At 41.5% G+C, this 13436-nt stretch overlaps 1 protein-coding gene across 3 annotated transcripts in view; it reads left to right on the forward strand.

Annotated features, from left to right (window-relative positions):
- The window catches only part of PLXNB2 (plexin B2), a 96250-nt gene that overhangs the window by 77334 nt on the left and 5480 nt on the right, over window positions 1–13436 (forward strand). For all 3 annotated transcript variants that reach the window (XM_053465510.1, XM_053465513.1, XM_053465511.1), the window contains 13 exons: window positions 55–163; window positions 1864–2000; window positions 4235–4402; window positions 5109–5229; window positions 6997–7227; window positions 8230–8406; window positions 8835–8971; window positions 9191–9291; window positions 9857–10086; window positions 10432–10610; window positions 11505–11571; window positions 11830–11976; window positions 12538–12694. In XM_053465510.1, coding sequence (XP_053321485.1) covers window positions 55–163; window positions 1864–2000; window positions 4235–4402; window positions 5109–5229; window positions 6997–7227; window positions 8230–8406; window positions 8835–8971; window positions 9191–9291; window positions 9857–10086; window positions 10432–10610; window positions 11505–11571; window positions 11830–11976; window positions 12538–12694 — 1961 coding nt within the window. The remainder of the gene's footprint in view (window positions 1–54; window positions 164–1863; window positions 2001–4234; window positions 4403–5108; window positions 5230–6996; window positions 7228–8229; window positions 8407–8834; window positions 8972–9190; window positions 9292–9856; window positions 10087–10431; window positions 10611–11504; window positions 11572–11829; window positions 11977–12537; window positions 12695–13436) is intronic.

Below are 13436 nucleotides of genomic sequence, written 5' to 3' on the forward strand. Positions count from 1 at the left end.
GTAGGGAGTGGTTTCTATGTACAGCCATGTGTCATGCTTTTTCCCCCCCTGCAGAGTTGTGTGTATAGTTGGAAGTGTCCCTGAACCCACGTCAGGAAATATACAAATACAAATAAAAGAGAAGCACGGGGCATCTCCAGATGTTCTTACCTTTATCTACCAGGTGAGTGTTTAAACCACAGTGCATCATATTATTATTATTATGAATCCTTGATTTCTGTACAGTAAAAGCACTAAATATACACCAAACATGGGTTTACATCTGCATTGTTTAAAGAGTCACAGGATAATGTGCCATCACCCTGGTTAATAGATGCATATACCATGGAAGTAATGCATGGTCTTGGTTCGCTGTCATATTGCTACAGAAAGCAGGTTACTTTCAGAGCATCTTCCCGGCATATTCTTGAGATGGGTATGAATTAAGAATTCATTGATTCCAAATGAGAATAGGGTGAATTAAATCATAGTTGAATGGGTAATTGTATCTCTCGAGTCTATCACATTTGTGAACGGTTATCGTTTTCTGTCTCCTGACGTTTCTGAGGAAAGACACCCAAGTATCATGCAGGAGTCGTTTGCGATTACCCAATTTCGGTTGCAGAGACTCTTCCTCTGCTTGTGTCATGACTGCAGGCAATGCAAATGAGGATGTGAGCTGCAGACTGATGCTGACACGGCGGCACAGCCTCCTCTTCCGATCGGAGCTGTGTGCCTCCTTTGTGTTAAAGGATACTGTCATCTTCAGATGGTGGTACCAGCAAGCTGTGCACTTTCTTGGCCGTCTGCCGAACGCGTACAGGAAGTGTGGAATTTCTGATTCTCTTTGGCACGGTAGCGGCAGATCAAAGCTGACATCTGCCCTTTTGGAAATGCTCACAGCTTCTGTCGGATTTTTTTTCTTGGTTCCGTGTGTTGCATCCTATAATGAGCTTTTTTTATCAAACATTTTCTATATCCAGGGCTTCCTATAAACCTAACATCTAAGCCCATTTATCTGTATCTTTATATTTTCCTACCCAATAATGCACTCATTTTGCAATATCTACATATCAATAATGTAATCTTAGGCGAGGACATGTAATTTTGTTTTCTTTTAAAGCTAAAGTTTGAGTAGCGTAGCATAATCTGTTTCCTATTTCCTCTTCATATTTTTCTTCTTAGACTAATTAGGAATAGGAAAACTACTTATTCTAACATAGATCAATGGACTGAGGTGTTATTATCAGTAACTGCCCCACCACAGCAGGCAGTGTCTTTCTCTGTGTGCCTTCCGGTCACTGTTCCATCTTATGATTTTAAAACTCCAGATCAGTGAGCAGACCAGAAGTAGAGTTCGTGCTTCATAACAAGCTGTGCATACGCGGTAAAACCATCCTGCTCTCGCTTCTACCTGCCAGCTGGGTTTAGCTGATGCGTAATGCATTATTGGCAGCCCAGGGTGTTTCCTGCGTAACAGTCCTCTGGTCAGCTCATTGTGGAGTCCATGTGAATGCCTTGTTTTGTGGGTATGGAAATGCATTAATCATATACCGTGTACTCCAGGGCTGGTGCAAGCCATGATTTGCAGGCTTTTGTTTTATGTGTTGCCAACATTTTGTCAATATGATGCAGCCAAAAACACCAGCTGTAACCGTACATATTTATGGAAAGTGTACAGTAATGGTAGACAGCAAAATGTCTTTTGTGCCATTTTGATAATGAGGTAGCTCATGATGCCGTAAGTATCAGGTTCTTTTTGCAATCTCTTTGACGCTTAAATTATATATATATATATATATATATATATATATATATATATATATATATATATATATATATAACAAAAAAAAAACCTAATGTTTTCTTCTTTTTCTCATTCAGGACCCAGAGCCTACTGATATAAAACCAACTGAAGGTTTGCTAGCCGGTGGCACTTACATAACAATAACGGGTTTCCATCTAATGACCGGATCCAAGCATGACATCAGAGTGATGCTCGGTGATGTAGCCTGTAATGTGTAAGTAAGCAATACATGAGCATGTGGCATTTCCCGGTTCATGTACCATGGAAATGGAGCAATGTATATATTAAAAAACTCCCTAGAAATACCACATTAAACCTAATCACTGATATGCCCGGAGGCATGGGGGTAAAGAAAAAAAATTCTACCAGCCGGTACTTGTCTTATCTATTGGGCGAACCTACTGCATGTTGCATTAGCTTAGACTATAGTCTCTTACTCTTTTAAGAGGCAAGAAATGACTAGCTCAATAAAATATTCCTGCATGGCAGCATCTACAGGATTCAGGTTAAGAGGAGAAGACAATAACATTACTTGCTACTTCTACCTCATGGTTTAATAGACCTTTGTGTCTGTGATCGGTGTCGGTAATGTTGTTGTTCCATTCAGCGGGATACATTTTAAGCAAACTTTCAGGTTTTTGAACGAACAGTAACAGAACTGTTATAGGGAGAGCCTCTTCTTAATAATGCAGGGAACTTCCATTCATGATCAAACCCGTTTCAACGCAGAATGTTCCATTTCTTTTCTTTGACTCGAGGACACATTTTCCAACTATGTGTAGGATCTTGATGTACATTGATTGAGCCTGTCACATACCTTTTCTGAAGATACAGGGGAAAAAAATCTACAATTATTTAGAGCTGTATTTTGCAAATACACTTTTTAAATGGCAGCTGGTTTTTAATGACTAGCTAGAAGTTAGTGCAAGGGTCGGTTACTACCCGGAACGCAGCATTCATGAAAGGGTTACTTCTCTCTTTGGCTTCAAGCTGTGCCGGAGAAGTTGCCAATTTGTTCCAGATGTCCCTGTTGTATTTCGAAGCTCTGCCTGGAGATATGCACAGTGATTAGGAACGAATGCTCCGTGATTTTCAATTCCCTTTTAAATCCGAAGAAGGGTCTGCCAATACTACAGAAACTAAAGTTCACCTCTGCACATGCAACAAGGGCTGTACGGCTGAAGTCAGCTGCAGTGTTATCTGACCAGATATAAGGAGCTTTGAGTTCATCACTTTTGTAACCCCTTAATGACAAAGCCCGTACATGGGCTCAAAATTCATTGTTTTCAAAGGGTTTAGGGACCGCCCATTGTCCTTAAGGGGTTAAACATCAGTTTGTAAATATCATGTTCCTTTTGTTATTTTGTTCAGAATCAATTGCACTATTTGCGTTTCAATAACTGAAACACAAATATTGCCATTGATTCTATATAAACATATATTGTGCGTTGATAAAAACATTCAAAATGTTTTCTGAAGTAAGTCTTTGTTGACTGTTTAAGACTTCAATCCCCTTGAAAACAGAATATGTAATTGTTTGGCTTGCAGTCTGAAGGGGTTAAGGTATAAAGTTTGTCCAGTTTTGGTGCAATTAATGGAAATGATCAGGCTGATTGCTCTACCCAAAAATGATCATCTTGCATAGTGCATAGAGGAAAAACAACTTATCTGACATGAAAATCAAACGGGTAACCTGAAGTTTATAAAGCCAACTTGTCTTGATGATATGGAGTAGGAGGCAGCAATCTATTTGATGGTAAACGTTGGGGTCAAAGGCTGTGTTTTTTTTTGGTTAAAAACAATCTTTCATCTCATAAAAAAGCAATGTGTAGGTATATCAAAAAAACTCTAGGTGTGATCATTCCTGCCTTTAGAGTAAGTGTTCTGATGTTTAGCGTGTTCCACTGACTCCACAGTCTGCTTATTGAAAGCCATGCTTCCTCCTAATGACAAATGTTAACGGCTCCCTAAGCGTATAAAGTGTATACTTTTAATGTGCTTTTCCAGCTCCCTGCATTACATCGGGTTATCTTCCTGTTGGTTATTTTGCAAATAATAATTATATTCTCTAATCATAAATCAAACAAACCAGCTAAGCTAATTGCTCCAAACATTTGGCCCGTAAATTAGTAAGAGCATTAGCCACATTGAGGTGAAGTATTATTTGTGAAGTGTTCCTGTGCAGCTCATTTACATAGAATTAGCCCAGTTAACTATAAGGGCACTTTATCTGGCATATGCTGGCATATGGTTCCCTGACAGGCTGGCTTAGATGTGTCAGCGGAGGGCCGGAGGCATCATGGCTGCACATATGTATTGTCTGGTACGGTATTGCTGCTGCTATGCACTGTCTGAAGGTATTAATGCACTTTGTTGCCAAGTGGTATCTGACGATTACCCCCCCCCCATCAGCATTCTTAAACTGTCTTTTTTTTCTTTTTCCTCAAGCATTACGTTTGGTGAAGAAATTGTTTGCGTTAGCGAACCCGGCGTGAAAGAGGGCGATGTCAAGGTTAAGCTGTTTTATGGGAACGACACAGAGAAAGGAGCTGGCAAGTTCTCCTACAAACCTAATCCCGTCATTTTACAGTTTATTCCGGACAAAAGCTTTGCAAGGTATTCCGATATCTTTGTTTTGCTCTATTTTCAGCGTGTCACCCGTTAATGTTAGAAAGCCTTCTAGGAGAGGTTCCTTGCCCAACAACTTACCTCCCCGCTCGTCATTTACCGTAATGGAGGTTGCCAACATGCTGCTGATATGCATTCTCTGCTGAGTAACCTGGGACTCGGGTAAATCCCCTAAATGTTGTAACTGCCATTCATAACCATTAGTATCTTTCTTTATCTTGCTATTCCGGAATATGGCGGTGTTCCATTCTATCTTATCTTCACAAACGAGTGCCATTGTTAACCCCGTGACGCAGCAGCTTGTGTTTTGCTTTCAATTTGATATCCATCTAATTTCCCAAAGCAAATCGCAGACATCTTCCGTCTCGTCACTCCAGAAAGCTCTTCATGGTCCTTGTCCTATTCACGATTTCATTATTGATTTGGGGATCATTATTATGCAGATTTTTTGGCCCGCGCTCTCTATCACAAGCCAGCAGTGTAGAGAGGTGTCTTGCAGTCTTGCGTAGGCTTTGTAAGATCATTTGTCACTTTGTGAAGCTGTATTTCTATACACTCTTATACTGTATGCAAGGGAAGTCGGGTGATTAAAGAGAAGAAAATGATATTCAGATTACGCATGCATTCTTCAATAGAAAGACATGTCTAATATGTTGAAATGAAAAAATAACAATCATTTTTATTTTTGTTCTAGTGGAGGAAGAAATATTACAATATCCGGCTCGGGATTTAATCTTGTGCAGAATTTCAGTATGATTGCTAAATTGCCGTCTAGAAGGGAAAAGAGACAAGCGAGTGGATCGGAGTCCAGATATGTAAGCCTTCATTTAGTCATCTGTGTTTCATGGAGTGGAAATGCCCATATACCGTATTGACTCGGATATAGGCCGCACCCGAATATAGGCCGCACCCTAAAAGTTTGGTGCTTTTTTTTTTTTTAAAGAAAAACTTTTTTGTAATAGATATGCTGCCACTCTGCACCCCCCACCCCCGAGATATGCTGCCACTCTGCACCCCCCACCCCCGAGATATGCTGCCACTCTGTCCCCACCCCCGAGATATGCTGCCACTCTGTCCCCACCCCCGAGAAATGCTGCCACTCTGCACCCCCCACCCCGAGATATGCTGCCACTCTGCACCCCCCACCCCCGAGATATGCTGCCACTCTGCACCCCCCACCCCCGAGATATGCTGCCACTCTGCACCCCCCACCCCCGAGATATGCTGCCACTCTGCACCCCCCACCCCGAGATATGCTGCCACTCTGCACCCCCCACCCCCGAGATATGCTGCCACTCTGCACCCCCCACCCCCGAGATATGCTGCCACTCTGCACCCCCACCCCGGAGATATGCTGCCACTCTGCACCCCCCACCCCCGAGATATGCTGCCACTCTGCACCCCCCACCCCCGAGATATGCTGCCACTCTGCACCCCCCACCCCCGAGATATGCTGCCACTCTGCACCCCCCACCCCCGAGATATGCTGCCGCTCTGCACCCACCCCCGAGATATGCTGCCACTCTGTCCCCACCCCCGAGATATGCTGCCACTCTGCCCCACCCTCGAGATATGCTGCCACTCTGCCCCACCCCACGAGATATGCTGCCACTCTGTCCCCCCCGAGATATGCTGCCACTCTGTGCCCCCCGAGATATGCTGCCACTCTGTTGTTGTTCCCCCCCCCCCCGATATGCTGCCACTCTGCAATATGCGTATACAACTCCCGGGGCCGGCACAGGAAGTTGTATACGCGTATTGCGTAGATGTCCCCCACCGGCCCCGCAACACACCCGGGAGTCTGCTCTGGTAAGTCTTGGGGGTAGAGGTAAAACGCATCGCGTGGACGTTCACCGGCTGAGGCGATGCGCGTAAACAACCTCTGCTGCCGGCACGTCTGCACGGTGTGCTTTAACAATCATCGTGCAGACGTGCCGGCAGCAGAGGTGGTTTACGCGCATCTCTGCAGCCAGTGAACATCTGCGTGATGCGCTTAGACAGGGGAGCAGGGGAGGCTGTCTGAGCGTATCAGAGAGTAGGATACAGGTCCCCTGCACCGCTGCGGGGGATCTGTATCCTAACCCCGCTGCCTGCCCGGCGCCCTGAACTGCATGTCCCGGGCGTCGGGCGCTAGACCCCGAATATAGGCCGCACCCCCACTTTAAAGACTTAAAGTAGGGGGGAAAAAGTGCAGCCTATATTCGGCCCAATACGGTAATTGACTTTTCCCGAAAACATCAGGCCCTTTCCACGTACAGAGTGTGCGGCACATCTTTCAGTAGAGGCTTAACTCTGGTGTTGGGGGTTCCTTTATAAGGTGGGGTAAATTTAGTTCGTTTTACCCACAAAATCTTGGATTAGTGAATATTTGCTTCTTACTCACCTGTGTACATGCATGTTGTTTAATCTTAAATGTGATAAATTGCTGAACCGTACAATCTGAGAATTGTGGCCGCTAAATAATAAGTGTGTTTCCGCTTTTTATTTGGGTTTCTAAATAGTTTAGTACTATTTATAGCTGGAAAGCGTAGGTGTCTTACAGATCCTTCTAGAAATCACAGTATTGTTCTTGTTCCTTCCAGATAAGACAGGAAGATATCCTTGAAAAAGTCAGCGACACCGTGCTGATATTCTCCTCTCCCAGCGTGCCAGAAAATTACCTGAACTCGGAGGTCATTACAGTGATTAAAATGGATAGGTTTGAGTCACCTTTGCAGACGGGCGAACTGTCGTTCAATTACGTTCCTGATCCCACTTTTGAGAATTTTACAGACGGCATCAAGAAGCAAGTGAACAACCTGATTAATGCAAAGGTAACTGGCTTGGTTTCGCAGGTCGCTGCTCTCTGGCATACGTTTTTTAAACAGAGACTATGAAAGTTTGGATGTCTGTACGTTTTATTTAGATTATTATATGAAATAAGAAGGGATGCGTAACCTTTTTGACTGTCTTCAGTAAATGAGCAGGATTCGTTCATCTAATCTTCTGTTGATTTAGGATTGTAATGATTTTTTTTTCTGTCTAGGTTTACGTCTAGGACATTTGTATATGCGTATACACAGCATGCTGTTATTTAGTAAGAATAGAAACAGTCTGTGAACTTGTTATTTTTAGGAAATTCTGGTTTACTTCTTCATCACACTATATCTCGTGCTTTCTTTTAATCCCCGAAAATGAACCCCAAAGCAAAATGTGAAATGGTTGTTCTTATTATACAGGGAAAGCCGAAGAACGTTTGTATTTGTTTAGTCATAACGCCCCCTAGTGTCCACATAATGAAGCCGTTTTTTCTTTGTATGTTTAGAATGGTTTGTAAGGTAATTCTGCACATGTGTTTTATACTTTGTTTAGTGAGTATGTCCGCACCATGTTTAGGTGTTCCTGTTCTGATTACTGGTTCACGCAGATATCATACCATTTGCGCAACCTGTTTGGTAGACTTTCTCTACAGTCAAACAATATAGCTGAAAATGTAAATGTCCAAGGGGTTGTCGGTTAAAAACTGAACGTTTTAAATCAACCAGTTACTATGTATCTAAGACTAGTGACAACTCTCTACACCTCTCCTTGTCATGAAAATGAAGCTATATAATGTAATGTTGAATTAACCACTATATAGGATTCAGAAGAGACACAAACACATCTTTGTTTAGTTTTTTTCCTTTTTTTCCCCCTAGGTGGACAATTCTTTTGCCTGTAGTGAAGGTGCTTCCATCTTGTGTTGTCATCTACATAATATTTTAAAGAAATGTACTCATGCCTACTGCTGTATTTCAGATTTCGGTTACCCTTATACTAACGCTCGTGTTTTTTAGGGGACTGACCTCAATGCTGCAATGACAAAAGAAGAGGCAAAGGCGTTTGTGGGCGAGGGCCTCTGCGTGATAACTACTCTTACCTCCACCGACCTGTACTGTGTGCCCCCGGAAGAACAACCACAGCCGAGGAGGCGCCACAAGAGAGACACTACCAACAACCTGCCCGAGTTCATAGTATGTCGTTTCCTGCATCTGTCTCCATCTGATAAGTGAAATCAATTTTGAAAAAGATGCGTGTTGCTTGACAGTTTTGTAACTTGGTTTCATTCCTGGATAGTAAAGTTCTGGGCAAATCTTGCTTATATGTATTTGGTGTAGGATGTTTACATAATTCCCTAGATCTTTCATTACACAATCTAGCACATTCTGGTCCGTCATTCCGTTACCTTTTTAAACTTAACCGCTGCCACCTGCACCCACGAAACTTGCTAAATACAGCATCCTTTGGCATCAGAGCACTAGTGCACCTACTACTGATCCATAGAAATTGCTGTTTGGACTTGTATGTCGGTAATAGTAGGACTCTTTCTGCAGTATGCCATCAAGCCACTTTTCAAAGGAGCGGCTTCTGAACGCTTCTGTCATTGTGTTTTGATTTACAGGTTAAATTTGGAAAGCGAGAATGGATCCTGGGAAAGGTTGAATATGGACAATCGGCCGCAATTCCTCTTCACATAATCATTCCGGTTGTTCTCATTCCAATGATTTTGATTATAGCAATTTCAATATACTGCTACAGGTGAGGGGTTAAATTTATGTCTTCCTTCTCATATTAAAAAAAAAATGTTCTTTGGGACTAAGTTAAGGCAGTAGCCGACACAATTATCGCTTGTACACGTCTAAACTATCACAGGAATAGTTGTCTCAAGAAGCAAATTTTCAGACCGTAAATATGAAACTTTTTTTTTTTTTTTTTAACACTGCAAGTTTGTTTTTATTATCTCTTCTAATTTTGTAGGCGGAAGAGCCAACAGGCAGAGAGGGAGTATGAAAAAGTCAAGCTGCAGCTGGAAGGATTGGAGGAGAGTGTGAGAGAGCGATGCAAGAAGGAATTCACAGGTAGTTAACACCTGTTTTTACTAAGGAAAACATGCACTTCTCTGTGGTGTAATTAGATGAGTGTGTCTAAAACCGTAACACAGTGGGGTTTGTTCAGTAAAGCAGGCTCCCTGACTTGTTTTTACATTATTAAGGATAGGTCATATGGCCCGTAGGAAACCTATTGGAATCAATGAGATTCCTCACGCCACCTCATTGATTGGACTTTGCATAGTGAAATCAGGGAGTTGAAACCATTATTCTTGGCAATGTCTGCTTTAGTGAGTAAACCCCAAAGTAATATGATTTTAAGAAATGTAGCTGTCTCATCCTGGTGTATTTGCAAAATATTTTTATAGTATCCCAAATAAATCTAGTGCAGAATTATAGTGGAAGTTGTTACTTGTGCTGTTTTGTCCTTTTGAAGTGGACAATTACTGATCATACTGAGACAAAACAAAAATGTATTGAATGCACTTATTATACAAGCCTTTCTCTAAACACTTATATTTTTTTACTATGGCACTGTGCGTAGAAGCGTAGTACGTTCCTATAATCCTTCCTTAATAATACTTGGGTTTTCCAGATCTAATGATTGAGATGGAAGATCATACCAGCGACCTCAATGAAGCAGGGATCCCTGTTTTGGGATACAAAACTTACACGGACAGGGTGTTCTTCCTGCCTTCTAAAGATGGAGAAAAGGATGTCATGATAACTGGGATGCTTGATATTCCTGAGGCCAGAAGACAAACTGTGGAGCAGGCCCTCAACCAGTTTTCAAATCTCCTCAACAGTAAATCTTTCCTCATTATTGTAAGTATTACTTCACATTGAGGCAGCAATATCTGGTATGTTTAAAAAAAACGACTATATAAAGTTGCTACGCCTCCTGATTTGCAAATCTTGAGGTTTTGTAATCAATTTCACTCATCTTGTTTAAAGTTGTATCCTCCTTGGGTTCTGCATATAGCCATGGCCATAGTTTATATTACATAGAAAGTGATGGCAGATGAGTACCGTTCGGCCCATCAAATTTGCTTGCCAGCACTTGCTGGTTATACACTGTCTGACACCACACTGCTGTTCCAGTAAACATGTACGACTTGGAAGCGACTCGGTAAATTAAGTTGGTCACCTTATTCTCTATCTGTTTTTCAGTTCATTCACACCCTGGAAAGCCAAAAGGACTTCTCTGCCCGAGAAAAACTCTACTTTGCCTCCTTACTGACAGTTGCGTTGCATGGGAAGCTGGAGTACTACACAGATATCATGCGGACATTATTCTTAGAACTGATGGAGCAGTATGTAGCCAAGAATCCCAAACTGATGCTTAGAAGGTATGTGGGTCCTGAGCTCTCTATTTGACGATTTTTTACTTGTCTAGAGACAGAAGAAAGAAATGTGGGGCTATCCAAAACTTTGTGTTTTTTAAACTTCACTGATGGTCACACTTTTCAGCTCCTAAATTTTGTCACCCTTAGTAGATGTATTATAATGATGTAGATATATAATCTGTGTTTAATCCACCGCAAAGGCAAAACAGTAATTCTGCTCTCCAGCGTTTTAGACCGTTAAACCCAGATCTGCCCTTTTTTTTCTTTCATTTCAAGATTTAAACGCACAAAAACAACTAAACTTCTGGAATTCTTTTTCAGTTTCCATAAACGCCAATTATTATGTGTTTGTGGTGCCTTACGAATGGGAACTGTCATAGTCACAACTTTTAGCATAAGCAAATCAATATAGCCAATGCCTCTTGTCATCCGTGTAATTGTTTTGGAGAAATGTTGTTCCACCTGGGGGGGCGAAGCTCTGTGGCTGCATATAGGACAACCAGCATTATCTACTCATTTTCCATCCCAAGAAAGGCTTCCTGAACCAATGAACGATCCAACTATAAGGCAGAGAAAAGCTAATGGCAGGAATAATTGTATAAATCTTGAGAAAAGGACGTTAGTATAGCTGTTTCTATCGTAAACACATAAAGTGTATTTTGAATACATATATATATTGCTTATTTTAATCTGTAATCACCACTGCATAGATTTAATTATTTCTGAGAAGGGATTGGGCCTAAAGCAGCAGAATAAATGCTGTTTCTAATGCTGCATTTACAATAAAATTACTTTGGAATTCAGAGTAGGTAGAACAAAACATTTATTAAAAGGGTAATAGTAATAATTCAGTTCTTTAGTAACTTGGAAAATGTGTTCATGGCCTTCTGTTTACAGGTCGGAAACGGTTGTGGAACGCATGCTGTCAAACTGGATGTCCATATGTTTATATCAGTATTTAAAGGTAGGCCATGCGTGTACGGTATATATGTGTAGGGGGCTGTGGGCTCATTGAGTCGCCAGGGATTATGTGTTGGGTTGCAGTCTGTTCTTAGCTGTGTTGTTGAGCTGCTCTCTAGCGGAGTGAATGTGTGTTGGTCATCAGATGCTGTTTGCTGAATAGATCATTAATACCAAAAGGGTTAAAATAATCCTAGTTGCAATCCATTAAAATGATTATATTTTTTATTTATCTTGCCCTATCTGAATCTTTGAAATGCAGGACACGGCTGGTGAGCCGCTCTATAAACTCTTCAAGGCAATCAAACACCAAGTGGAAAAAGGTCCTGTGGATGCTGTGCAGATGAAGGCCAAATACACACTGAATGATACAGGATTACTGGGGGATGATGTTGAATACACACAGTTGGTAAGTGGCTTTTTTTGTATAAATTAGAGGAAATAATTCAAGAAAAACTGACTCAAGAATTGTGCTGTTCTATAAAGGGGTCTTTGGATTGATTAAAAAAATCGCCAAAATGACTGCATCAAAGGCCTGGTAGGATATTTTGGCCGAGTCCCCATAACACATACTGAAGTCCTATTGCTAGGCTTTACATAGCTTCTCTAAATAAGTATAAATTGAATATTATATTGTTTTTGTTGGTATTGTGTTTACACTATGAATCCTTGCACCATTACCGCAGCCTGTAAAGTTAACAATCTACCCAGGGCTAGTCTCATCGCTGCCCATCTCCTTCAAAAGGGAAGTTTTCTATTTGGATTCTGCTTCAGCCACATCAACCAGTGGCCCCGGAGCTTGGATATTTTTAGACGTGGAACCTGTTTTTGTAAAAGGTTACACAACTTGCATCTCGTTACCAGGAGCTGCCTGTAGTGTGCGTAATGAACTTTCTGCATTGGTCTGAGAAACGAGACACTGTTTTCACATGAAGAAAAGGAGTAAACTGTTCTTATGTTTCCTTGGCAGACGGTGAATGTTATTGTCCATGATGAAGGCGCGGAACCTGTACCAGTCAAAGTGCTAAATTGTGACACCATCACTCAAGTGAAGGAGAAGATAGTAGATCAGGTTTACAAGAACATACCTTATTCACAGCGGCCAAAAGTAGACAGCCTAGCTCTTGGTAAGCTACACTGTTGTGCATGTGCTTCTAATGATAAATACCCCCATCTTTCTGCAATGGCTCTTAAGAAGTTACATTGATGGACGCAAGTCTATAAAACAATTATCACTAGAAAACTCATTTAAAACATGTAGTAACATAGAAATTTAGGTTAGAAAAAGTCTTATCAAGTTCAGTGCTTCTGCCTATCCTTCCTGGTTTTCTAATAAATATCCAGACCCTTTTTGAAGTCATTTATTGTATTTGATAGCAGTAACTGTAGTAATAAACTGATGCACTAGAAGTCCAGTAACATATAATTTGCCTTGGAGAGTTCATTCATATACTTGGCCCTCCTCTCATTCATCCACTCAGCATACTTTACATGTTCCGTTTATGCGCTCTAGATTATGTAGTGATTGTACTGTATTTTTCCTGGGTTCTGCTTTTATGCACAAAGCTTGTCCCTTCTGTTATTTTCAGTTACCACTCCGGTATGTGATGAGTGTTGTGTGTTATACATTAAGCTTACCCTTCATATGTTTACAGTAGCAGTGGATCTCTGTACTACTTTTATACTTTCAGCGACTATCAGCGTCGTACAAAGCAACCAAATACTGTGGCTCTATGTAGCTGAAGTTTCTCTAATATCGTCATAAAATTGAGCAGGAGCCACCACAGTAGCTGTGTGTGTTTTGTAGAGTACTTTGAGTGTCCATGAACCTGTGCATTGTGTAAAGACGACAGCAGGAAAGTGGATGCC

The sequence above is a fragment of the Spea bombifrons genome, chromosome 4 (genome assembly GCF_027358695.1).
Source record: "Spea bombifrons isolate aSpeBom1 chromosome 4, aSpeBom1.2.pri, whole genome shotgun sequence".
Taxonomy (NCBI): Eukaryota; Metazoa; Chordata; class Amphibia; order Anura; family Pelobatidae; genus Spea; species Spea bombifrons.